Raw genomic sequence first — 26,446 nt, 5'->3', positions numbered from 1 at the left:
TAAATACTTTATGTAGGAGAAATAACTCAACTTAGGGATTGTTTTTATTAAATGTTCTCATTTAAAACTTCAAATTCAGATTTACAATATCAAAATATGCCTATGTCTCTGTAGGTAAACACATACATTCATTTCATTATACAAGAGCAACTTGAGTTATTTTTTTCAAAATAGAAACTTGATTTACTAATATAAAGATTAAACTATAATTTGCAACCTTTCTAATTATAATTATTTTTCACTTCATCACTTGATTTTTCCCTAAGTCTTTGTCACCTTTGTATCAATTTCTTAAATATTACAATCACGTCCTTTGGATCTATTTTCATATCAGAGTGACCGGATTAATTTAAGCACAAAATATGATAAGAAAAAGCTTCGCATTCTAGTGTGTCTATGTGAGCTGGATTCTCCAATTGTTCATTATTTTATACTCTTTTTTTTAATGTTGTTCTAAAAACACAATAATAATAATAATACTTTTTTTATGTTTTAATATGCTTTCTGGTAATTTTGCTTTGATCTCATTATTAATTAAAGGTAGATCTGAGGAACATGTTTTCCAATTTTCAGATCTAACCAATCTTTCTTTGTCACCCTGGTTGTTCAACGTTTTCTTTCTCCTTATAATGATTTCTTTTCCTTTAATTACCTTTACTTTTCGGTGCAACAAGCAAATCTACTATGTCCCACGTATAATACCTCTTCAATAAAAATATCTCTTTATTAGTTTTCTTGATATACGAAGAATTTTATTATACAATTGATCTATTTTAGATAATGTTTTGAAAAATTTGTATTTGAGGAGATAAACTAAAATGATTTTATACAACCAACTAAATTTTAGTTTATCTGTCTAAAGTTATATCCATTACTAAAAATTTATGATTATATTAATTATTTTGGACACTATTCACCATGTAGATATAAACAATATATAGAAAGTGTTGAAATTATTATATCACTTTTGAAGCGATATAATAAGTTTTAATATATAACATTAGTTAGTTTTTAAGACCAATTTTGCACATTTTACACGAACTCAAATATAACATAGAGATTTTTTTATATCAATTTTGATGTATAAAATGTTTTTGATAAGAATGTTGTTATTTATTGTGATTCGCATATGTATAATCATAAAAAAATTACAACACAACCAAATATGCGTTAAAAATGTAAAAAAGCAAAAATTAATAAATGTTCAAAACTATAAAAGAAAATGGTAAATGACATTTTCTTCAAGTTCCAAGTTTCTAAATCCACCTCCCCTTTGAACATAAGTCCCCACCTCTACTTCTAAATCTTTAAAAAAATTATATATGATAATAGTTGTTTACTGTTTTTCTTTTTCAGTTACGGTATTTTTCATGTTTTGAGTCAATAAAAAAATTATGTTCTTTTATAAAAAAAATTATTCTAAAATCTAAATTTTTTAATAAAATTAATGTCATTCAAAATATTGATTCATAACTATAAATAACATTTACAACTATTAATATACAAAATAAAGTTATAAATTGAGTTAGAGAAAAATGTAAATACAGAAAACAACACAGATGAACGTGACAACATAGGATTCTTAGAAGAGAGAGCTCCTAGAAGAATGCCTTGGGGGAGAGGAACTCCTAAAGGAGGAGCTTGAGAATCGAAGAAAAAAATATATTAAGTGAAAAAGTTAAAAGGTGTTCGTCATAAATTAAAATATATAACATTGATTTATATTATAATTGATGTTGTATGTGGATATCAAACTTTGTTGGTATTATGTCGTACTTAAATACTACATGAACATAATGTAATAGGAATTGACATAATATGTGTCAATTAATTAGAAAAATATCAAAACATTATTTTTAACTAGGTATCCTATTAACATTAGATTATTACTAATCTATAAAAAATACATAAACATTTACAAAATATTTATATTATCTTCTTTAAAGTTTTTTCAAATAAATATTCATCGTTACTTCATAATAAAACTAAAAATCAATTAAAATCATAAAATATCTAAATGATATATATGATGAGTGTATTGGACCACAAATATCATATTGTATTCGTTCTAAAAATGAGATTAACTCGTTTCTAATTTTTGTAGTGATGTCTTATTATCAACTCTCTTTTGTGAACATACAATATACATAATAAATAATTGGACTGAAGAAGTTTTTCGCTCTTAAGGGGATGTTTACATGAGTTGCCAACTATTTTTTGTATCATGATAGATTTAGGATGACTCAATTGATCATGTCAAACAAGGAATTCATTTTGATTACACTGATATATGTGTAGTAAAAGTCATAAGAAAAGGTTGATAGTTTCTTCGATACTCATTTTTTTTTATTCAACCAAGTCTAGTGATATAAAGATATTTCGTATCTTCTTCATTTTTTATCTTAGTATGATATCCATCTAAACAAATATCCTTAACACTCAATAGGATAAAATGTTGGTTTTTTTTTAATATAACACAAATAAGATAAAAGAGGATATTTAAACCAGAACATTGCTTTAGATACTCGATGATATGATCTTATCTAGAAAAGAGTATGATCTTTTCTGAATTTGAATCCCCAAGAGACACACCAAAAATAAATCGAAGAAGAATGTGTAATAAAACAAAGATAAGAATGTAACAATCTAGCAAATTGATAAGTTAAGTGAATATTTGCCACAAAGATATTAATCTTTGATAAAAATCAGAATTCTAATCCAAGAACCAATCCTCTCTCAAAGAATGCAAATGCATAAAATATGACTCAAAAGTGTTTACATGTGTATTTGGTGTCCTTATATGTAGGCACAAATGTTGTAGCCACCTAAGAAACCCTAAAAGAAAGCCGAAAAACATCAAGTCCAAAAATAACTTGAAAAATTAAAAATAGAAACAAATTGTTTGTAATTAAAGAAAATTACAAATATTTTTAATTGCCTTAACTATTGTATAATTATGCTCTAAGCCATGATCTTCATGTCCCTTAACTTCCAATCTTCAAGGAGCATCATGAGCATCAAGGAGATTTGTTCTTTCAACTTTTAATTGTAGTAACTCTTCTTCGATTTTTTATTCTATAAGATCAAGAGATAATCCTTTATCATACTCCTTCTATCATACAATATGTTTTTTAAGGACAAATTTGTGATGAAGCACATGTTCCAAAGCAAACAATATCTCAGATGAGGGATGATTGACTCTAATGATGTCACTTGTCGGACTTTGGATTGTATTATTGACACCCACTAAGGAGGTCAATATCAAGGTTTTGAGATGAACCATCAATTTCTTTAAACCCTCCATTAGGATGAACCATCATTCCTCTTAGGCCTCGATTGGGGGCTTATGTTCCTACATACCCAATAGTCCAACATCACTTATGAGTTGGAGCCTAAGGTAGTTTAAATACTCCTCCCTCCTTCCATTCTTTGAGGTGCCTTTTAAGGATAAAACTGTGATGGAGCACAAACTCCAAAACGGACAATACATTAAGTGAAGGGTGATTACTCGACCAACCTCCTTTTATTCTATGAAATGTTTTTTAAAAACAAAATCGTGACAAGGCATAAGCTACAAAGTGGACAATACTTTGAATGAAATAGTTATTAACTTATGTCACTTAGTAGATTTGAAATAGGAATAATTACTAGTTGTTCTTGATCAACCATAAGAGTTATATTATTATTATATATATTTGGATTTACACTGAAATCTATAATTTTTCAAGTGAGTTTAATCTTCTTGGTATTTTTGAATTATGAGCACGAGTATGTTATATTTTACTTTTGTATTTGTAGGCATGTAACTATACATAAATCTTAACATAGGCTAACTGAATAATTTTACTTTAAAATTGATTATGATAGAACATTTTGGTTTTGCTTCGTCTTCTATTTAATTCCATGTATTAATTAGTTAGATTTGAACATATAGGTTTAAGCCATAAGATTCTAGTATTATATATACTGAATTGTAGTTAATTTATAGAGAATGAAATATTTTGTGTAATTCGATCAATATGTTTCAGAGGTCCTAATGCATATATAATTTAAGTGAGGCATATATTGTTTAACTGATATGTAAAAAATTACCTCAAAATTCTAAAACTTCTTTAAATGAATATAATCTTACTTAAACGTACACACACTTATCAAGGGTTTTACTTAAAAAGAATATTGCTTAAATGAGATGTGTTTTTTAAAATGATTATATATATATATATATATATATATATATATATATATATATATATATATATATATATATATATATATATATATATATATATATATATATATATATATATATATATATATATATATATATATATATATATATATATATATATATACACATGTTTGACCTAATTTTATATTTTATATTTTTAACATTTTATTTCACTAGTTAGGCTTCTTGTTGTAATTTTAATATGTTCATTATATGAGGTTAAATATATGAATGATGCAGAAGGTAATTTTTTTCTTAGTTCCCAATTGAGTATTAGTAATACGAAGAATAAAATAGATCAAAATAAATAATATCTGAAAGTTGTCACTATAATTCGATAAATCTTTTGGATGTATAAAAACTTGTGATAGTTGTGTGTTATGAGACGATTTATAATTTTTTTTAAAAAAAATTGTATGAAATAATTTGTTGATTACTACTTATTAAACCTAATCCGTTGATAGGATGTCAAATGTTGGTTTTAGAACACAAAGAAGAAATTATCATGTTGAAAATTACAAGAACTAGAAACTTTATAGTACAATGTTTTTAAACAAAATTACAAACCCTATTTCCTTCTTCATGCTACTTGATATGGGGCTTTGGTTTCATAATTAACCAACATATTAGCTTTGAAGTAAATAGGAACTAGATTTGAAGTTAGGTAAAATCCTATTAAGTATTATCTTTGAGAAACCCTTACAAAACAAGTTACTTATTATTTTAACAGATTTGATGTATGGATGTTTGACTCATTTTAATTTTAAGGGGAAAAAGTAAAAAATAAAGCATGCCAAACTCAATTAAGATTTTTTTTTCCTGGCTGAAGTTAATATATTTGCAAAAGAGGTCAACAGAATTGCATATCTGTTTCGATCTTTCAAAACATGATGCCCCAACACACATGGTCCCACATTGAAAATTAGTACCATCAATTATTTTATCAGAAGGTCCATATCGATTTCCTTTTCCAAAGAGAATCAAAATAAATAAAATGGTAATAAAAGTTTGTATTTTCAACAACCAAAATATAAATGTACATAAATAAATAATGAATATCAAATAACATAATTACGTCTCTCATTTTTCTCTTTTGAATTTAGGTTATGTAAATAGAGGAAAGGGTAAAATATTTGAAAATATTTTTTTATAATCATTAATAAAAAAAATAGCATTTTAAGTTAAACTGGTATAAGGATTTATTGTATTTATACTTTATTTCAATAATTTTTTTAAAATTTAAATTTAAATTAATGATAAGTGTATATTATTTTTAATATTACTATTTTTAGCCTTAATTAAGTTTTAATTATTTTATAAATTTGAGTATTTTTTATTAAGTTTGGACTAAAGAAAATTATGTTAAATATTTAGAGTACTCTTTACTTCTTCTAACTAAATGCATTTGAGTTTTAGTCATAAAGAAGATGATATGACTATTACTACTATATTTTTGTAGTCAATTTACTCAATAACTCTATTTCATTCCTTTTTAATCTTTTTTAATTTGTTAGTCAACTCAATTCTTTCTTCTTTAAAACTGAGTTCATATTCTGAGTTAAAAGAGATTAAAATGACAAGATGTAAGTTGATTAATGAGTTATAAATGAAAAAAAAATGGTTAAGTCCTCTCATAAGAGATAAAATCATTTTAAGCAATCAAAGAAAAAATTTAAATAAAAGCTCAATTAAAAATATCAAAATTTATAAAATAATTAAAATTTAATTAAATATGTGAAATCATGAGTGTTAACTTTTTTATATTAAAAAATTAAATATAATTACAAATTAATTCTTATAACAAATTTTATTAAAAAAAAATTACCAAAATTTATGTTAAAAATATAAAAGATTATATAGGTAAAAATAACCTTTTTTAATTAATTTTTATTATATTTTAATTTTTTATGAAATAAAAAACATATGATGAAATTCATATTAAAAATAGTTATAACATATTTTAATTTACATATATGAAATCAATATAAAAATTATATAATAAAAACATTTTTTATCTTTACAGAAAACTTTTATATAATAAAGACTAAAAATTTGATTAATAAATATAATAAAACAAAAATAGAAAATATTAAAAATATATAAAAATATTTAAAAAGTTAATCCTCATTATTAATTATTATAGATTTTGAGTAAGTGATGTTGTATGTGTTTACTTTTAAGTGGAAGATATATACAAAGTCTGGGTTGACTTTCTAGTTCTACTACCCAAATTAATTTTTGTAATATTCTATTCTTATATAATATTACTTGTACATTGAATATGAAAATATTAATAAATATAAATATAGATTTTATTACACCATCCACTTTGATATATATTTTTTATGATATACTTATTTATTTACTTTGTAATAAATAATAAATAATTTCTCTTTTAGGTTTTTTATTTTTTATAAGTCATTGTTTGTATAGTATACTCAATGTTGGGATTAACAAATTATAAATAATTTTTTAATTTTTTCTGTTTATGTGAGCTAGACTATAGATCTACAAACTTGCAGTTATGCTGCAGAGACCAAACTTATTAATTTATAAATATTACGTAAATCAGTCTCCTTTCAAAAGTGGGACAAGTTGGTCCTCATTGTGATTTTTATTTAAAAAATATATTTAAATACCTATATTTTGAAATTTATTACATATGTTTAATAAAAAATTTAACACTAAAAAATTATGCATTATTATTTGAATAAAAATAATAATAAAAATTATACTATAGTTTCAAATCCATCAACTTATTCATGTGATACAAAAGAAATAAAAATTTAAGTCAGAAGGAGAGCTTAATCTTCATATATTATCAACATAATATGTTATTAATTAATTAAGAATAATTTTAATACACCCTTTTAAGTAATTATTATGATATAATAATGTAATAGCTAGATAATATTACGGTTTAATTAAATTCTTATAAAATAATTTCTTACAAAACGTAAAAGAGAAAGTTTCAAAGTTCTACAAACAAGGTTTACTCTGAAGTGATATAAACGTGCTATGCTAATTTTTTGAAAATAAGATAAAAATAGTTGTATAATATTCCCTCGTTCTTTGTCGGTGATCTGCATGAATTTTTGTATTTTCGCTTGCAAATAAATGAATATATTAAATCTGGAACGATACAATGATTTAAAAAAATAATAATAATTTGTTTGAGATCCACCTATTTTTGCTTAAACAAATGGTTTTAGATCCATATCTCATGCTCCTCCATCACTCTTACCACTACATTTGACCAACCCTTCTTTATGTTTTTCCTACTTCGGTTTCTTCACTTACAATTTTATGAACTATACCATTCATTCATTAACCCAATGCATATAGGTCAAAATTTTCTACCTTCACAGTACCATAATTAAAAAATATTTTATTAAGATTATTTAATTTCTCTTTTAGAAAATATTTTCCATAATTAAAACGGATTATTCTTAAATTTTTCTTTTCCTTGAACTATATTTAAAGAATTTTGGTTCGGTTTCTCTCGAGCAATGTTCCTAAAGGTTTAGCGCATAACACGTTAAGAATGCAAAACAAAAAGCATAAATCTTATAAATTATGAGTGAATGATAAACGTTAGATATTGTTTTCATAACTCTAACTTTTGGAAGTGTATAAAACCATAATAATTACTCGTGCGAACAATGAGAAAAGGTTTTGATAAAGGAGAATTAAATAAATATAAGAAATTAAAATTTGGTATGAAATAGATGGAATACTATTATGGAAAGGGAAATATTGATTGAAGTCACGAGAGGAGGATGAGGGTTTCCGCATGGTAGTAGCGCCAGTGGCGCAGGAAAATAAAACCTAATTTACCAAATTCAGACACAGAGATTCTCATTCCTCAAGATCTTCTTATGTGTTGTCTCTAATTAATCCTCAAATTTCTTCTTTTTTTTTCTCTCTCACTCTCTCTCTTTCGGTTCCCAAATTACTACAATGTGCTCCATTTCCTCACTCCACCCAACCCATGTCTGAGGTCTTTCAAGCTCTTCCCTTTTTTTTTTCTTTTTCTTTTTTCTCCCTTGGTTTATCTCTTTTATTTTTCCCTTTTAACGTCAGATATTGCACGCATTTTTCCTTTTTGTTTTCGATTTTGTTTTTCTTTCCAAATTTGAAGAGATTGTGAAAGACTGGCGTTTTACTGTTTTTAGCTGGGCTTTTTTTTTCTTTGTGGATATTTTACGAGGCACATCCTCTCAGTTAATTACCTTGTTATCCAAATTACAACAGAGAGCATGCATAAATTCTAGTTTTTTTTGGTGATGTTTAACTAATGATAGGTGGTTTGGGTTGTTTATTTTTTTTTTTCAAATGTCTTTTTTGTTGTGTGCAAGCAAGGAATGACAATGTGTGTGTTGCTGTTTCTTGTGTAGTGTAGTGTTTCGGAACAGATATTGCTAACATGAAGGACTCTTGGTTTTTCGACAATAACTTCAACGGTCTGTCAGATGATATTTTTGATGATGTCGTGGGCTTTTTTGATTTCCCACTGGAAGATGTAGAAGATGACTGGGATTCTCAATTTAAATGCCTTGAACACCAACATTCTGAGGTTTTTTCAGCATCATCAAATGGGCTGTGTGCCAAAACACAAACTGAAAATCCTCAATTTGGGACGGAGTTCTCTGTTTCTGTGAGTATTCTGTCTGCAGTTATGGTGTGTAGGAATGTTGATTGTGATATCTTTAACCTACTAAACTTCTTCTCTTGTATGTTGCCCCCATGGTTTTAAATCCTGGTCCTGGTTTTAGTTTTGTTGCTAAAAATATGGGAAAATGCATGACCTTTGTGATGTGGCTTCAATTGTGGTTGCAGACTGTTTTTTGAGATCATGATTGTCCATACCCTCTTAGTTATGTACATCCTAAGTCATGCAGAACCGTCATTGCACTGCACTTATATTTGAAGAATTAACTATTTGTATGTTTTTATTATGTGAAACGGCACTTATATTTGATGAATTAACTGTGTGGATGTTTTTGTTATGTGAAACCAAAATTACATAATTGCAGCTAAAGGAGAAATTTTGTTGATCTAGGTCGTTTAGTTTGGTTGCTGGAATGACTAGTTTGTTTCGTGTTGTCTATACTTTCTGAATGAAATTGTTCTTGCTGAACTTTCATCACAAACCTTTGATAATTCTGTTTGTTTGGTGATGTTAATTCTGTTACTTTGAGAACTGAGTTTTTACTGTTGTTATTCCTAAAATGTTGTCTAGGAATTTATCGGATTTGCAAAACAAAATTATTGGTAATTAAAATACTCATTGGGTAAGAGAATATATTTGTGATGAATTTGTTATAATCTTGGAGAATTAAGCAAAGAGGGCAAACCCTGGCACAATTGTAAAGTTATGCCTTGACGACAGGTTGGTCAGGGACTCATGTCCCCAAAGAGCCTCTTTGCATGTGCAATGGGCCCTCCCCCATACCTTCATGTAACGAAGAGCCTTTCACTATCAGTGTACATTACTTAGGAGAATTGGACAATTAGTGTATTAAGGTTGAAGATTCAGGGGACTAGGTGCATTTACTTAATGGGCAGGATTATTGAGCGACTTTAATTGCATGCCACATGCTTTATTGTTTACTAATGATCTGTTTCCCCAAGTAAAGAGTAGTAGAAGAAGCAGTAGTCTGAATTCTCTTGAAACTATGTTGCCAATCTAATTTTCCCAGTCTTTGCAGTAACAGGATACAATAATAAAACGTGTAGCTGTTAACAAATTTGCAGGAAAAATTTCTACATTTTATCTACTACCGACTCAAAATGACCTCAAGATGTTACTACTATTCTGTTTGTAGTGCTCAGCGTTTATGGACCTGAAGTTAGAACTTCATGGTTGTGTGACTATGTGAGGATTAAGGTTGGAAGCATGATGTTTATCTCCTTCCTCTCCCATTCATGTTACAGAAACTCCCTCTCTTGGTATACATTTTTGAATGGCATTAAACGGCTTAGAGAAAGACAAAAGAGGAGGGAAGTGAGAAAAAGTGAAGAAGATTGGCCAGAAAATGAGTCATCTGATTAATTTTTTATACAGTCCATCAATCATAACTGTCCAGTTCTAAAATTCAAAACTTTTACTATTGTTGAATATGGGGTTTTAGGCATAGAGTGAGGAAGAGAGATAAAAGAGTTTCAAACGCTAAATTAATATTGACAAAGATGTATTCATGAAACCTAAAGCACTAATCCTTGTGTCTATGATCAGAATCCTACTAACTTATTATCGAAACAAATCATGATAACTAAGGAGGAAATAGGAAAACTAATCCTATAAGATAATTTAAGATTTTAGACATTGTAAGAATTACTTAAGTTAAATTTGTGTTAAAATGTTTGGAAGAGGTGTAATAACACGAACTTCTTTATAATTAATTTGCACGCTAAGTTGATATTTTTAAATTTACAGGTGAATAAATCTTAAATCTCAACAATACCTTAGAACTCATACCATATATTATCTTGGGTGTTGCCCTCATAAAGTGATCGACTTCTGGTAACAAAGTTTGGAACTTGTGAGTGTTTAGTTATTTTGAATGGTGAATGAGTGTGACATGTTTGTAGAAAGATGTAAAATTTGCTCTCATAAGAAGTAGATGATTAAAAGAATGCATGTCTTGTGTTCTTGTATTTGGTAAATGGTAAGATACAGTTCTAAATATCAGATCCCTTGCCCAAAGCTATTTCCGTCTCCATGGCTGAAGTAAAGAAACTCCTTTGACATGGTTGTATTGGATGGCCGGGGATGATTATTGAGTTCTCGTTTGTGCATGTGTATGTATGTGTATACTGTTTTATGGCTATGGAATAGAAAATGATTTACAATGTCTGTAATCACACTTTCTTAAGAGGCAAGACTACCACATGGTATTGCAAATTGAAATTGTAAAAAAGGCTAGCAATTTGAGTGACGTGTGTCTTTTCATGTTGGACCCTGGAATGATGATGTAAGCATATGGTAATTGATTACTATGAGTATCAATTTTAGAACAGTAGCAGTCCTTTCATGTGAGTAGATTTGTTGGATGAAATCAAATGGAATCCTCTCACTTGTTTATTAAAATAATCAAATCCACTGATGTTGCATCCGATTCTTGTTCTTTTTTATTTTTGTTGGTTTGATGATTGTTTGGCATTGCAGTGTAATGGGATTTCCCCAATCAAACAGCTGGCAAAGGCTCCTGGACCAACCATTCCCCTCAAGAATGTCACTTTCAATGGAAAAGATTTGCACCGATTCCGAACCTACAGCCCAGTTTCAGTTTTTGAAAGCAGCAGTTCTTCCTCTGTTGAGAATTCGAGCTTTGATCGACCTGTCATTCCAGTAAAGCGTGCTCGAAGTAAACGGCATCGTCGATTAAGTTTCAGTCCTCTATTTTCCATTCCTGTCGTCCAGGCTTTGCAAAAACAGCAAAGGACATCTGCCTCTGAATCAGATTTTGGAACAAATGTTGCTGGGAATATGTCAAACAAAGTAAAAAGCCACAAGAAAAAGGATTTGTCCCTGCCATCAGAAGATGTTGAGTTAATGAGATCCTCACATCTGGTGTCAGATCCACCAAGGAAATGCACGCATTGTGAGGTGACAAAGACCCCACAATGGAGAGAGGGACCTATGGGTCCCAAAACACTGTGCAATGCTTGTGGTGTTCGGTACAGGTCCGGCCGCCTCTTTCCCGAATACCGGCCGGCAGCTAGCCCAACTTTTGTTGCATCATTGCACTCAAACTGTCACAAGAAGGTCGTGGAGATGAGAAGCTTAGTCCAGGAGGATGTTAGGGGTTCTGTGTTTGCTTCATCAAATCTCCATGGAAATTCTGTAGGATAATTTTTTATGTTGGATTGATTATACTGAGGAAGAAACGGTAGTCCTGAACAGGATCCTCCTTGTTTGTTGTTTTCATTATAGTCTAATGTTATATTGCTTAGCTTCATTTGTTTAATTAATGTAAATTGATTGGTGAAAATAAAAGGTAGTAGCAGGTTAGTGCTTTGCGAGGAATTCGGAGAACATGGTGTTGAAAGCTTGAGAAGTTGAGAATGGTATAATGTAGTTTTCATTGTGGTGGTTGATGAAGCAGCCAGCAATTTTCTAACTGGATGCCATGCATGGCTGTGGGGTAAAGAGTTACAAAGTAGGTGCAAGAATCTTTGCCATTGCTGATGCATGTGCTACCACAACATAAAGTCAAGGATTAAACTGAGACAAGGACAATAATACCACATGCCTCATAACATGGCACAACATTTTAAAGAAAGCACATGTGTCGCTTTTTAATGTCAGAAGACTTCCAAACTAGATTAATGCTTTTCCAGTCAGTTTCAAAATGGCTTGGTCACTTGCCCTTCATAACAGGCTAGTGGAATTTGTTTCTAGCAGCAATGTTCAAAGGGCTGGCCCATTCTAAAGTCCAATGGTCGGTGTGGGCTGGCCTAATTTTTTAAAGGGTCATTATCGTTCTTAATTGTTTTATACTTTTTTTTTCCTAATTAAGATTTTACTGTGCATTTTGAAATTTACATTTGATTATGATCTAAACTTTTATGTAGAATCCATTTAAGTTTCCTCTATTTTTTTATTGAACCCTTTTTCCTTGGTTGACCTTTCATGTATAACCTTACATTGAATGAAGTAACTAAGTTCAGACCTATATTCGGATGAATTTTTAATTTGATAACGCTAAATGATATCATTTCATCTAAAAAAAATCATAATCATACCTATTTTCTCCAAATCTTCAACTTTATTGGTCTAACATTCGTGATGTTACTGTTTTACTTCCTTACAAAATAGTCAAACTATTTTTTATACAATAATGTATTGTAAAAGATAGGCCTTAATTATTTTAGAGGCCCAATAATACACTTGTCTTATGGATCACACGGGCTTTTACTATTTCAGAGAAAGCCCATATATTAAAACATGTTTTTTTATTCATCAACGTTACATCCAAACGACGAGTCTAGGACCCCTAAAACCCAAAAGACCAAAAAAGGATCTCTGCAGCCACACTCAAAAATAACATCTTAGTATTATTTTTTGTTTGGTTGTGGTGGTGGGGTTTAAATAGCTGCAGACCTCTTTACGAATGAGCTCCATTTAAATAGCTTTAAATAACTTAATGAAGGATTAATCTATCACCCGATTACTGTGAAAAGACTACATCAAGCCAAAAAGAAATTAGTTTGAGAATGACATTTTCTGTTTTTCACAAATTGTTGTAACATCCTCCTTTCGTATGTTGTTTATATTAAGGAGTTGTTATGCTGTTCCTTTTCACTGAACTAGATATAAAAATTGAATCTAGCTTGTTATTATCACAAAGTGTTGTCTATCATTATTAATTGAAACAGTAAATTTCTCTCCTTGATATTTGAAAACACATTCTTAATTGTTTCACTTGAAATAAAAGGAAGGAAGAGTAATTAAAATTGGAGAAAGTGAAAGTATGGTCTGGTAATAATGATTCAAGAGTAAGAAATAGAATAGTAGGGCAAAAGTTAATATGCTGGTGCTGCCGTGTTGGTACATGCTCCATTTGAAATAGTTAATGGACATGAATAATAATGGTCCTACCTAGTCTTAATTAAGGACTGAGTGAGTTCGTGTGTACGTGTTTTTGTCAATTATCCCATTTCATCCCCACTCCCTAATACCTAATTACCAACCAAGTACAAAGCTAACTCTACACTTTAATACACTTAATAATATGTTGTGTCCTAACAACCTAGATTTAACTACACTTTCTCCAACTGAAATCAAACCACATGAAATGCATTAATCCACTCCATACTTTGTACCATAACACTTTCTTCTTAGACACCACCATTCCACCAATTACTTTTCAATGTGCGTGTCATCTTTCTCCTCATAAGGGAATAATCAAGAACCAAGCGATGCCAACATTAAATTGTGGTTATTTGGTGTCTCACTTTTTTCTGCTGCTAATTCTATTCAATTCAAACCAATGAATAGTGTCTACGTTGTTGCAATGTACATGATGCAGTTGCTCCATTCCATAGGGGCTCATAACATTAATTTTTGTATTGATGATGTCGTTTTCTTGTTTGGTTGAGAACAATTAATAAAATTAAAGTGTTGGCCGAGACTACTACTTGCTATACATCATTTATTCATTCTGTGTTTCTTCTCTTTACCAATATCAAAGACGTATTAACAGAAGTTACAAAACTTAAAAAAATGGTTGAATGGGATGTGGTAGCTGCTGTTTTGGTATGCATGACTGACATAAAAAATGAAGCATGGTTTGAGAGATAGGTTGGTGAAATTAAAATAAGGTTATGTGCCATGGCTAAACCTAAGTGGGATGGTTCCTGATCCGACATTCTAACTCTCTTGAGAACGAAAGGAAAGTGTGTGCATGTGTGTAAGACAGGGTAAGTGTGTGTCTCTCTCGCACACGCGACAAAAGACACGTGCCAAGTGGTGGGGGCAAAGGGCAGTGTCAGTAAGAGTAGCACAGACATTGATTAAATTTAACTCTAAGGCTCAGTTTGGTGCAGAAATAAGAATAGAGAGTAGTGGCATTTTTGGGCAAAGAAAGGTGATGCAATCAATCATGCATGCAATCTACCTTCTTCTTCCTTCATCCTCCACTTGATGAATCATGAGATATTAAGACCAACCATCACCGTTTGATTCCTTCTTCTTTCATTCCTTCTTATCATACTTTCAATTTCAACAACACCTCTCTCTGTAACTTCTTTCCTTCATCTGCAACTCATCAAATCCACCATCCATCCACCCAGTTTATATAAAATCTCTAGACTTTCAGATTTACACTTTAGTGACCACCCTTTTAATAAAAATATAATTTTTTTAATTTCTGTTATATAATTTTTAAATAATTGCTATAAAGTTAACAAATTTATTATAGTGATGTAAATTTTTGTACAGCTTTGAAAAAAATAAAGGGTTTAACTGAGACCCCATTATGTTTAAAGTTTGGTTGTCTTGACTTGAGAAAGTGAGAGGGTTGTATTATTATCTTGTTGTGGAATGAGATGATGCATTTGGTTGAAGTGTTTCCTTCTTTTTTTCTCTCTCCCTTCTCCCGTGACACAGAGAACACAACGACAGAGATTCCTGAGAGAGACTGCATCCACATCATCATTCATCACCATGCTCCTGGGTCCCTCTCCCTACGTCCCTTCATCAATGTCGCTGCCAACGAGGAACAGCTATAACCCATCTATGATTCTCACACGTGTCCATCTATTTCCTAATCCTGTTTCTTCTTGTCTCTTCACTGTTACTTACTATGCTCCATCCCAAACATTTTTTTCTTTCATTTTCAATATAATAAATATATACTCATATATATATATATATACTAATTAGTGACTTTCACTTTTTTACTAATCATTATTTCTACAAGTAATTTTTCTTTTCCCCCTTTTAAGCTGGTTTTTTTGGTAGAGAAAAGAGTACAGAAGGAAAAACAAAATAAACTAAGTACATAAGTAATGATAGTGTAACACCTAAGTACCTTTGTTGAATGGTGTATATGTGAGAGTGAAAAGGAAAGAGAAAAGAAGAAAGAAAGAGTTGGTGATGAAGAGGTGGTCCATCGTAAATAGTGTGGAGTTGACAATGGAGATAAACGTGGAGATGAGTATTGGCATTGGCATTAGCATAGGAAAAGATAGATAAATGGATGCACTCAAAGCCTTTTATCTTCAATTATCGTTGTCAGACTGAGAACACATCAGAGTAGAAGACAGCGACACCCTTTTTTGGCTCTGCCTTGCTTTACTTTCTTTAATTTTTTTTCTCATCCTGTCATATTCATTTCCACACTCACAAACAACACTGTGCCCAAATTTATGCTCATTTGTCAATTTCTTGGGACCCTATATGTGCTTCTGCCCCACCTACTGGGTCTCCTTCTCTTCAACTATTCACCATTCACTGTTTCAGTTAACAACATTGCATTCTTTTACCCGTTCAGTTGAGACTACGCATGTGAATATTTCAGTTTTGGTGGAGCACCTCAATTACCCATAACCTAACCTAACACCCTCTTGGACAATTTTTCTAGAACAAGAGAAAAAAAGAACACTCAGAATGGGTGAATATTATTAATAAATGGGATTCTTGGGTACATACTATAATAGATGTTGTAGACTAATGGAGTGAGTGTGGGACGGCAAAAAAGGGACAAATGTTCAAGTTATGGCCTTTGAGCAGAAGATAAGAATGAGATATTGATTGAGGGGCCTGAGGGCTAACTACAAAATTCAATTCTTAAAATTATTATCCCAACATTTCTCTATACATGGATGGTTTCTTCCATGCGTCTATCGTTTCATCTTCTTGTCTTAATTGTCTCGACGTTGTGTGTCGGTATCAATGTTGATTCTTAACCAACCAATCCTATTCTTTTCCAAACCACATCTTTTTTTTTTGGCTGATTTATCATCCTTTTTTTATTTACCTTTTTTCCTCATAATTATCCCCCATCTTGTTGTTATTGTTCTTTCTCATTACATAACTACAAAAGCTGTGTATTAAACTTGTTTAAATGACATTTAGCACTCTTATTTATAACAACTAACCCTGATTGAGCAGAATAGATTAATGGATTATTGATGTTACATCGAGTCTGGTATTGGCGACGTTGTCGGTTCACCTAAAGGACTTGTTTGGAGTAAGCCAAGTTGGTCTGATTAATTCCTAAGCTTTTTCCTCAGCAGCATGGAAAGTTATTCCTTTTAACTCTTACAGGATAATCTACCCTATTTTGACTATCACTATATGCATATGCTCTTACAATACTTCCTGAATTATGCTATGTATCGTACATGCTGGTGCTTTCTCTTGTTGTTGTACCTATTGTTTTTGTCGCCATCTGCCTAGTTATAACTCATTTTTCTCTCTTTCAGCTTTTTTCTTTTTCCTTACATTTTTTCCCTTCAGTTCAACTTTCATTGATTTGATATCTCATCACCATCCAATATTAATGTTAATGTTGATGTGCATGTACGTGCATTTTCTTGCAGTTGAGATGGGAAAAGGGAAAATGGAGTATGAGTTTTCTGTGAGGTATATACACGTAAGGAAGAATTTAATTTGTAGGGTTATTGCATTTGCATGTAAGTTATAGGTACTTTTATTATCATTAAGATTTGTCTGTTAATTAATTTCTGCATAAAGTCAAAAGGGCATAAAGAAATGGGGTGTCTTGCAGTCGGCAAGAAAAGAACAAGAACAACTTTCCGTGTCCTCCTTCTTTGTCATAACTCATAATCAAACGAGGTTTTCGAGAGCCATATATATCTTGGCATATGAAAGTGGCGTTTTATTAGCACAATCACTCATCAGTGGACACAACCTACCCTTCACCATGTGACCATCTCCATCTTCCTTTCTGTGATCGATGTCCTTTTCAATGCAACTTATATTCTCTCCTTATTCACCTTTTCATTAAACATCTCACAGAACCACTTCACCAGTATTTTTGTTTGTTCACTGTTTCTTATTTGTTAATTTCATAAATTCAGAGGTGATTAATAAAAGCATGGAAAAGTTCACAGAAAAGGGTCCAACTCTTAAAAAGCTTGTGCGGTGCATGCTTTTAGTAGAAAAAAAAATACTGCACTTCGTGACTGTTACAATTACAACAGACAGGTGAAATATGCAGCAGTTCATGCGCATGAGCAAGAGGCCCACATATCTCACTTTCTAGTTTCTTCCTTCATTAAAATTTTACCTTTTTTTCATTTTATGTGTGCAGTGCAAAGTGTAGATTAGACACAGAGATCAACCAAATATAATTAATAGACACTTTACTTATTTGACATCTAACAAAGAAAGGAAGAAATGTAGTATTACGTGATAAAATAAATAAAAGAAAACAATAAATACTAATTGTTAAGAAAGCTGTTTAGAGATAAAAAGTATTTGTGTTCCATTAACCTGATCCGACAAAAAAAATCGCGGGTCTCACTTCCGTGGCAACGATCCTCACTAGCCTAGTAACGCGTGGCATGTACGCGTGAACAGCACTGGCTGAGTCTTTGAGTTCACTTTTTCTGTTTTTGTTACTTTGTAAGGTGGTGATGTTATCTAGTTAGAGGAAGAGGCAGAAAGAGTAAAGAAGAGAGAGAGGTTAACATAACATTTATTTTCTGTATTATTATCATTAGTATAGAGAGAAAGTAAATGTAAAAATGCGTTATCTTGTCAGGTTACGACTTATTGCAGAGAGAGACAGAGTCAGAAGTAGTAGGGATGTTGAGTTGAGTTGGCAGTTAACAGTGCCATAATAATAATATAGTGAATCAGTGATTACCACTGTCACCTTTCCAGGTAATTTTAACTTCACCACATATCCTTTTCTTTTAACTCTTTAACTCCTCATTCTGACACCATACCCTCACATAATAGAAACAATAATACTAACAGTATTAATGCGATGCTGCTGCTAATTACCTCTCTAACTATCTTTATTGCATCATGTCATGTCACCATAATTTATAGCCTTACTATTAAACAATTCCATTCCTCTTCTTCAAATTAAAAAATACTTTTTTATTTACCATTATAATAATGAAATAAATATGCTTTGGCTGGCTCAGCAATAGGCATAGGCTTTCTTGCTTCTGTGCAATTGTTTAGTTTATAGGCTCCTCAGAGAGAGAGAGAGTGTGTGTGGGTAAGGGAAAAAAATTGTCTTTTATTTTGCTTGTTTCTCTGAGATCTGAGCCAACCCAGATAATAATAAGCAGAAGAAAAAAATTCAGTGAGGAAAAGAAAAAGAAAAAGTCTTGTATGTGAGGGAAAAAGTTAGGCCTTTTGATTTTGCATTCACTGACAGAAAAAGAGAGAGAAAGAAACATAAAACATCAGCAGCACCTATACAGAGAGTGTTTAATTCAATCAGTTTTAGTGTGTGCGGCCCAATGAAAGAAACCGAGAAGAGCTTGGATCCGCAGCTGTGGCACGCATGCGCCGGGGGCATGGTTCAGATGCCGCCGGTGAACTCCAAGGTATTCTACTTTCCTCAGGGGCATGCGGAACACGCGCAGTCCAACCTTGATTTTGGAGCCTCCAGGATTCCGATCCCGCCTCTTGTTCTCTGTCGCGTGGCGGCTGTTAAATTCCTCGCCGACCCCGAAACCGACGAGGTCTTCGCCAAGTTAAGGTTGGTTCCTCTCAGAAACACCGAGCTTGACCACGAGGACAGCGATAAGGTTGACGGTAACGGCCCGGAGGGTTCTGAAAAGCCAGCGTCGTTCGCGAAGACGTTAACTCAATCGGACGCGAACAATGGTGGGGGATTCTCCGTGCCGAGATACTGCGCGGAGACCATTTTCCCGCGGCTGGATTACTCGGCGGAGCCGCCGGTGCAGACGGTGATCGCGAAGGACGTGCACGGCGAGGTGTGGAAGTTCCGGCACATTTACCGAGGGACGCCGCGTCGGCACTTACTTACCACCGGCTGGAGCAGTTTCGTGAACCAGAAGAAACTGGTTGCTGGGGATTCTATAGTGTTTCTGCGGGCAGAGAATGGGGATCTCTGCGTTGGGATTCGTAGGGCGAAGAGAGGGGGTGTTGGTGGTCCCGAGGCGCCGTGTGGGTGGAGTTCTGGTGGTGGTGGGATTGGCCCTTACGGGGCCTTTTCAGCTTTTTTGAGGGAGGAGAGCAAGGTGGTGAGGAATGGGTGTGGGAGGCCGAAAGTGAGTGGTGAGTCTGTGAGGGAGGCTATTACTTTGGCGGCTAACAACCAAACCTTTGAGGTTGTTTATTATCCTCGAGCCAACACTCCTGAGTTTTGTATTAGGACTTCTGCTGTGAGGGGTGCTATGAGGATTCAGTGGTGCTCTGGGTTGAGGTTTAAGATGCCCTTTGAGACTGAAGACTCTTCCAGGATAAGCTGGTTCATGGGCACCATAGCTTCTGTTCAGGTTCTTGATCCTATCCGCTGGCCCAATTCGCCTTGGCGGCTTCTTCAGGTACCCCTTTTCTTTTCTTCATATTCAGACATACGGGCCTTAACTCTCTACCTTTTGTTCCTTGATTCTTGATTCTGTTAACGTGTGCAAAACAAGATTCGTGCATTAAATTTATCTGTAGCAGGGTTTTCCAATCCTTGAACCTTTTTTCTTTCCTTTTGGAATTGGGTGGGGGTTGTTGTAATAAAATGATTCACCTGCATCTGTCAATTCACGACTTTTATGGTTGGTTACCTTTTCAATTTCTATGCATATACTTCTATTTTGAAACGCCATGTTTTGGGGATTAAACTTATACGCAGTTCGATAACTGTTTTTCAATCAGAAGTTCAGTTTATTCGGGTAACAAAGCTCTGCGTTAAAGGTTAGAAATAGACTTCTGAGGTAAATTTCTGATTGGGATAATGGAAAAGCACCAGAAATACCTCTAGAACGGTATTCAAGTTTTTTTCTTTTTTCTTTTATTGGGAGATGTTCTTGATTGTATTCAAACAAAAGTTGAGATGAGTTTAATCTTGTGGACAAGCTTACGAGGCAACCGTGACTTATGGTGGTGATACTGATACAGGTTACGTGGGATGAACCAGATTTGCTCCATAATGTGAAGCGCGTAAGTCCATGGTTGGTTGAGTTGGTATCTAACATACCAGTGATCCATCTGGCACCATTCTCTCCACCAAGGAAGAAGCTGAGGTTTCCACAACACCCAGAGTTTCCCCTTGATGTTCAATTTCCGATACCAACGTTTTCAGGCAACCCCTTTGGGCCTAGCACTAGCAGCCCCATGTGTTGTCTATCTGATAATGCTCCTGCAGGCATACAGGGAGCCAGGCATGCTCAAATTGGAATATCTTTATCAGATCTCCACCTTAACCATAATAAGCTGCAGTTGGGGTTGCTTCCAACCAACGTTCGCCAGCTTGATTTGCAAAATGGGATTTCTAATGTCAACATCACCAACCATGGTAAGAGTAAAGAAAGTCTATCGTGCTTGCTGACCATGGGAAGTCCACGCAAGAGTTTGGAGAAATCTGATCAAGTGAAGAGACACCAATTTTTGCTTTTCGGTCAACCGATACTCACCGAGCAACAAATTTCTAGATCTTCTAGTGATGTGTTGTCTCAGAATGGCACCGCAACAGATGATGAGAACAAGGAGAAGAAGGAGACGGGATTTCTCAGTGACTCCCAGTCTTCAGTTTCCCCAGGAAAATCATCTTCCACCGCCGAGTTCTCTTGGCAACTCGGTTCTGATACCAGTCATTGCAAGGTTTTCATGGAGACAGAAGATGTGGGACGGACCCTTGACTTGTCCTGTCTCGGTTCTTACGAGGAACTTTACATGAGACTGGCCACCATGTTTGGAATAGAACGCTCTGAGATGTTGAGTCATGTTCTCTACCGCGATGCAACCGGTGCTCTGAAACAAACTGGAGAAGAACCATTCAGGTATCATTCCATTTCTTCTTCATGTCTAATTTTTTAAGAGTCTTCATGTTTTATTCAGGGTTTTGGCTTTGTGCAGTGAGTTCACGAAGACCGCTAAAAGATTGACAATTCTAAGCGATTCAAGCAGCAAAGATAGTAGAAGGTGTATAGAATAATATAGCTTTTGAATATGTGCATCTTGAACTGTTGTTGGTTCCTCTATGTGACTTGAAAGTTTGTTTTTTTACATGCAGGGTTTGGATCACAGGAACTCGGAATGCTGAACATGGATTGGATGCTACTTCGAATAAGACAGGTCCTATGAGCATATTTGCTTAAAAAGGTGTTTTTTCCATCTCAGAACAAAATACACAAACAATCGATGTTGCCGTCTTTGTTTCCTCCGACTGTAGACAACAATTATTTTTCTTGTATAATGGACTTTTGTTATTCTAATATTAATTAATTAATTAATTAACGTAGATTTTGTTTCCATCACAGTGTTTGCTCTTCTTTTTACTGTTGCAGTGTCTACACGTCACTGCTTCTTCTATTTTTCTCAGTACGGTTTGCTGTGGTGTTAAGTTCAAGCCATGCTGTATTCAGTGTTAGATTATGGTAGAATTAATTTTCATAATGTATGTTTCAGTTAATTTTGGTTTAAAATACATTACTCTGAGTCAGATTTATCAAAATAATAAACTGAATGAATTGTAAAACTTTTCTTTTTGTTGTGAACTTTTGTGGGGTGTAATGAATGTTATATGTGAATTTGGTGATCCATTTTCATTGAATTAGGAGCAGAAGGGATAACCATGATAATTAGTGGTGTAAGAGATAATCATAATATACAAATTAATAAATGTGTTCGTGTGTTGAAGGGATAATCATGAGTGATTGTATTCTATTAAAATCTAATGCAGTTTTGTAGAAAGTTGATTTTTGATGATTTTGAGGTTGAGAATGGAGCTGAGTTGAAGTTTGAGATGAGAATAATTTAATTCAGTCTAATCACGTATTACTATATAAACATTAAATTTAAAGAAGAGACTCCAGAAAATCTAGTTAAGTAGTGTCCCACCGACAAACAAACTTTGAGGCTTTCATATTATCTCTTTTTTTTTCATTCCCATTTATATTTGGTTGTTGTTTTCAATAATATCAATCAAACACTGAAATTTATCGGCAAAAGATTAATAATTTGAGAAGAATATTCCTTATTGCATAGTGCTTTTCTTGTTCAAACTCTTGAAAGAAAGTTAAAATGAATGGACAAAAAGATGTTTCGAATCATAGAAGCATTTATGAGATTAGTTTAAGATACTCTATCTCACCCGAAGGAAACCCCAAAAATCAATCATATATTTAATTTTTAAACACATTCCTAATTAAATTTTTGAAGCATTTAACTTCCATAATGTTACAGAACTTTTACAATTTTATAAGCTATTAATTTATTTAAGGTTTTTTTTGCTGACTATTTCTTTCGGAATCAAACTTTCCCTTTCTCTTTGAATGGCAGGTAGTGAAAATGACAGATTAAACGTGTTATCAAAGCTCTGGTATTCGCTACTATCATAAGGTTTAAGAATTTTGGTTTTTTATATTGACTTGAAGTTTAAGTTTTGACTTTCTTACCTTTGTATGGAATGGGAGGGACCATGAGAAAAAAACAATGAAGTTATTTAAATTAATTGAAATAAGTTTATTCTTTTAATGCTATTTTTAATTATTTATTAACATAATAATAAAAACAAAGTAAATGTTAATCATTTGTTAACATTTGAATACGATGGATTGAAATTGTTTAACCTCAAGAACAAATTTATCATTTAAATTTTATATTAACTAAAATTCACATTCATGAAATTAAAAATAAAAAGTATAATGTATGTTAGGATCAAACGGTCTAATAAGTTAGAAATATCTAAAAAAATTAGTCAGTGGAACAACATATATATTGTGCAATTAGTTTTAAACAACAATTAAAATCAATAATGATTTAAGTCAAAACACGACTATTATTGATACTAATATGAAATTCATTTCAAAACATGTTTCAAAATCTATAAATACATGTTTGAAGTATTATAGTTGGGTGATAACATTTAATACACATTTATTATTAAAATTGTCAAATCTTTGTTGATTTTGACGTTGGAATACCTTCTACATATAACCTCCCAAAAGAATAAAGAGTGATTAATTCAAAGAGTTAGACGAACCAAACTTGAAAGATTGTCAATCTAGATCCCACAAACCAAAAACAGAAAATATAAATACTATCTTAAATAAATTAAGGGTAAAAATATATATTATAATCAACCATACCTAATTTATTTTTCAAACAGTAAGTAAACTTGAAACCGTAAGAAACAATACATGAAGCCATGTATGACTTCTATCCATTCAACTTTAGAAAATGACATTTGATAAATGATAAACAAAGAGATTTGAGTTTTCCATAAAGAATTCACAGACACGATATTATAAAAAATAATCTACTCTTTATAAGAAATTGAGGTTATCTTAAATTTAAAACTTTAGATAATGACTTTAGAATCTTGTATTAAACTTCTCTCACATTCTCTCAATCTTTACAAGATGCGTGGATCACTTTTTTCCTCTCTTATGCCAATAAATTCTTTCAAATTCATATGCCCATAAAAAAACACAAGAAGAGATGAAAAATTCGTTTTCATACATACACGCAAACTGTCTAACATATGAAAACAAACACAACATATATAAGTTTGTCGATATAAGTATTTGAAAGATAGCACAACTCAAAACAGGATGAAATACTTGGTGGCAGTGAACACCCGAAACAGAGATGGGGATGTGAAAGACAAAAAAATTAAGGTTTTGTTCACTTGAATGATTTGAAAAAGAGTGATTGAATGAATATGAGAGGATTTGAAAATATATTTTTTATTTATTTGAGTAAATTTTGAAGTAAGTGAAAGTGAATTTGAAAGTAAAGTTTATGAGAATTAGTGTAGAATTTGATTGATGTAACAGATTAAAAAAATTTACTTCCAAATTCACTCTCATTTGCTTCCAAATTCACTCAAATAAACAATAAAAAATTTATCTTCAAATCCTCTCAAATTCATTCAATTATTTTTTTTCTCAAATTCATGAAGAAAGTCTAATATTATTCCAGTGAACAAAGCCTCGGTATTATATATTAAGAAGGAAGTTGGATTTGGTCCCAAATGATGTTATTGTATTGTATGGAGTGAAATGCATTAAATTGAATTGAAATGAATGAAACCTATTTGTGGGTGAGACATCGAATTGTGAAGAGAGACAGTCCATCGCAATCCCGAGAAAACCACCTTAACCTCAGTGTTTTACTCATCCCTAAGCCATCGTCACACGTGGGAGTAGGATACACGGATTCACGTGTTAGTGTCACCGTTTTGATGCTCGAGCCTTTTACTTTCTCCATTTTCACCAACTTTTCCTATTCTACCTCTCTTCTCCTTTCTAATCTTCAAAATCAAATTCATCTCATTTACAATTGTAAGTTTTCTAATTATCTACTCCAACACACTCACAAACTTTTATAACCAATTCTGTTGGATCTTTTTAAGGTTCTACTATGTTTTGGTTAATGATATAGGATCGAATGAGTTATTTGATTAAGTTTTTGTTGTTTAACATTTTACATTTCTGTAGATGAAATAGATACATACTTTGAAACATAGATAGATTATAATTTTCGTCAATTGTTTGAGATTGAAAAATATATTTAATCCAATATAAAATTATATCATGATTGTAGTAAAATATCATAATTTTCAATTGAAAAATAAAAGTTATTTATCATTTTCCATTAATATTGATATCATTTAAATTACTCACAATTTTTTTATAGGTCAACAAGTTAACAAAATGATAAAATAAAATAACAAGTGATCCAATTAATAAAAAGGTTAAACAAAAAAAGTTAAACAAGACTCAGTTGAAAGTATAAAACTTGAAGTGTTGAACAAATTAATTTTTTTTAACAAATACTGAATAAAAATATTCAAATTTATCATATACTATAGTAACCCATAAATTATATAATAAAAAACAAAAAGTAAAACTCTCATAATGATGTTGTTAAAACGATCTTATATAATAATGATTTAGTTTGAACATATCGTGTATATGACATTGAAAATGTAATTAAAATGTGGAAAAGTAATAACTCATAAATGTGGTGGCAAACATTACATAATAGAAAGAAAGAACATTTTGTATTACAGAACACCAAAATCTTTCTTTCTTATAAGCATATTTATTACTGTTGTTCATGCGCCAACCACTACTTGAACAAGTTAACAATTCGGGCCTTTTCATACATAAAGGTTCTGTTTACAAAATCAAATCAATTTATAAGAGCTTGTTAGGTCTTATAGTTATTATTATTATTTTTATTCCGTTTGGTTAATGAAATGTGTGACAGATGCATCCATCATGATGCATGGCAATGATCCCATTTGGCAACAGAAAATGTGTAACTTAGTTGTGATAGTCAAAGGTGATGGGATGAGCAGCAGAAACGTCAAAGATCCCCATAATAACATTCCTCACCTTTTCAAAACTCACCCTTTTGGATTTCTGCATGAACCATTGGACATTTTAATCTTGCTATGCTATTCAAAGCAGAATGATAATGATTACTCACAAAAATAGACTATTGTTCATTTTCTAAAACACTTTTATCCTACCATTCAACCATAAATTATTATGAATTCTAAGTTTCTTCTTGATTTTTCTTTTCAAGTT

General features: G+C 31.9%; 2 protein-coding genes across 7 annotated transcripts; both read left to right on the top strand.

The window, feature by feature from the left end:
- Positions 1 to 7,968: 7,968 nt before the first annotated feature.
- LOC108334432 (GATA transcription factor 11) lies at positions 7,969 to 12,723 on the top strand. 2 transcript variants are annotated; one of them, XM_017570272.2, is made up of 3 exons: positions 7,969 to 8,228; positions 8,631 to 8,885; positions 11,400 to 12,723. In XM_017570272.2, the coding sequence occupies exons 1-3, from the start codon at positions 8,220 to 8,222 to the stop codon at positions 12,084 to 12,086; spliced, it is 951 nt and encodes a 316-aa protein (XP_017425761.1). In that variant the 5' UTR covers positions 7,969 to 8,219; the 3' UTR covers positions 12,087 to 12,723. The 2 variants fall into 2 exon arrangements, with proteins under 2 accessions (XP_017425761.1, XP_017425762.1); XM_017570273.2 differs by having other exon boundaries at positions 7,970 to 8,228; positions 8,626 to 8,885.
- Positions 12,724 to 18,853: 6,130 nt separating this feature from the next.
- On the top strand, positions 18,854 to 23,386 carry LOC108334298 (auxin response factor 18). Of its 5 annotated transcripts, XR_008246053.1 has the most exons (6): positions 18,854 to 20,236; positions 20,805 to 21,685; positions 21,762 to 21,827; positions 21,919 to 22,007; positions 22,193 to 22,282; positions 23,187 to 23,386. XR_008246053.1 is itself a non-coding variant. In XM_017570058.2 (5 exons), the coding sequence occupies exons 1-4, from the start codon at positions 19,184 to 19,186 to the stop codon at positions 22,001 to 22,003; spliced, it is 2,085 nt and encodes a 694-aa protein (XP_017425547.1). In that variant the 5' UTR covers positions 18,854 to 19,183; the 3' UTR covers positions 22,004 to 22,007; positions 23,187 to 23,386. The 5 variants fall into 5 exon arrangements, 4 of the variants coding, with proteins under 4 accessions (XP_017425547.1, XP_052726371.1, XP_052726372.1 ...); XM_017570058.2 differs by lacking the exon at positions 22,193 to 22,282; XM_052870411.1 differs by lacking the exon at positions 23,187 to 23,386 and having other exon boundaries at positions 22,193 to 22,317.
- Positions 23,387 to 26,446: the final 3,060 nt, after the last annotated feature.

Source organism: Vigna angularis, chromosome 11 (assembly GCF_016808095.1).
Source record: "Vigna angularis cultivar LongXiaoDou No.4 chromosome 11, ASM1680809v1, whole genome shotgun sequence".
NCBI classification, from domain to species: Eukaryota; Viridiplantae; Streptophyta; class Magnoliopsida; order Fabales; family Fabaceae; genus Vigna; species Vigna angularis.
The sequence above is the reverse complement of the archived record's forward strand: the minus strand, read 5'-3'. Positions and strand labels throughout refer to the sequence as shown.

Coding starts and splice junctions, on each gene's coding strand:
- LOC108334432 (XM_017570272.2), top strand. Junction 8,886..11,399: donor GGACGGAGTTCTCTGTTTCT/GTGAGTATTCTG, acceptor TTGGCATTGCAG/TGTAATGGGATTTCCCCAAT.
- LOC108334298 (XM_017570058.2), top strand. CDS start 19,184: ATGAAAGAAACCGAGAAGAGCTTGGATCCGCAGCTGTGGCACGCATGC. Junction 20,237..20,804: donor CGCCTTGGCGGCTTCTTCAG/GTACCCCTTTTC, acceptor ATACTGATACAG/GTTACGTGGGATGAACCAGA. Junction 21,828..21,918: donor AGCAGCAAAGATAGTAGAAG/GTGTATAGAATA, acceptor TTTTACATGCAG/GGTTTGGATCACAGGAACTC.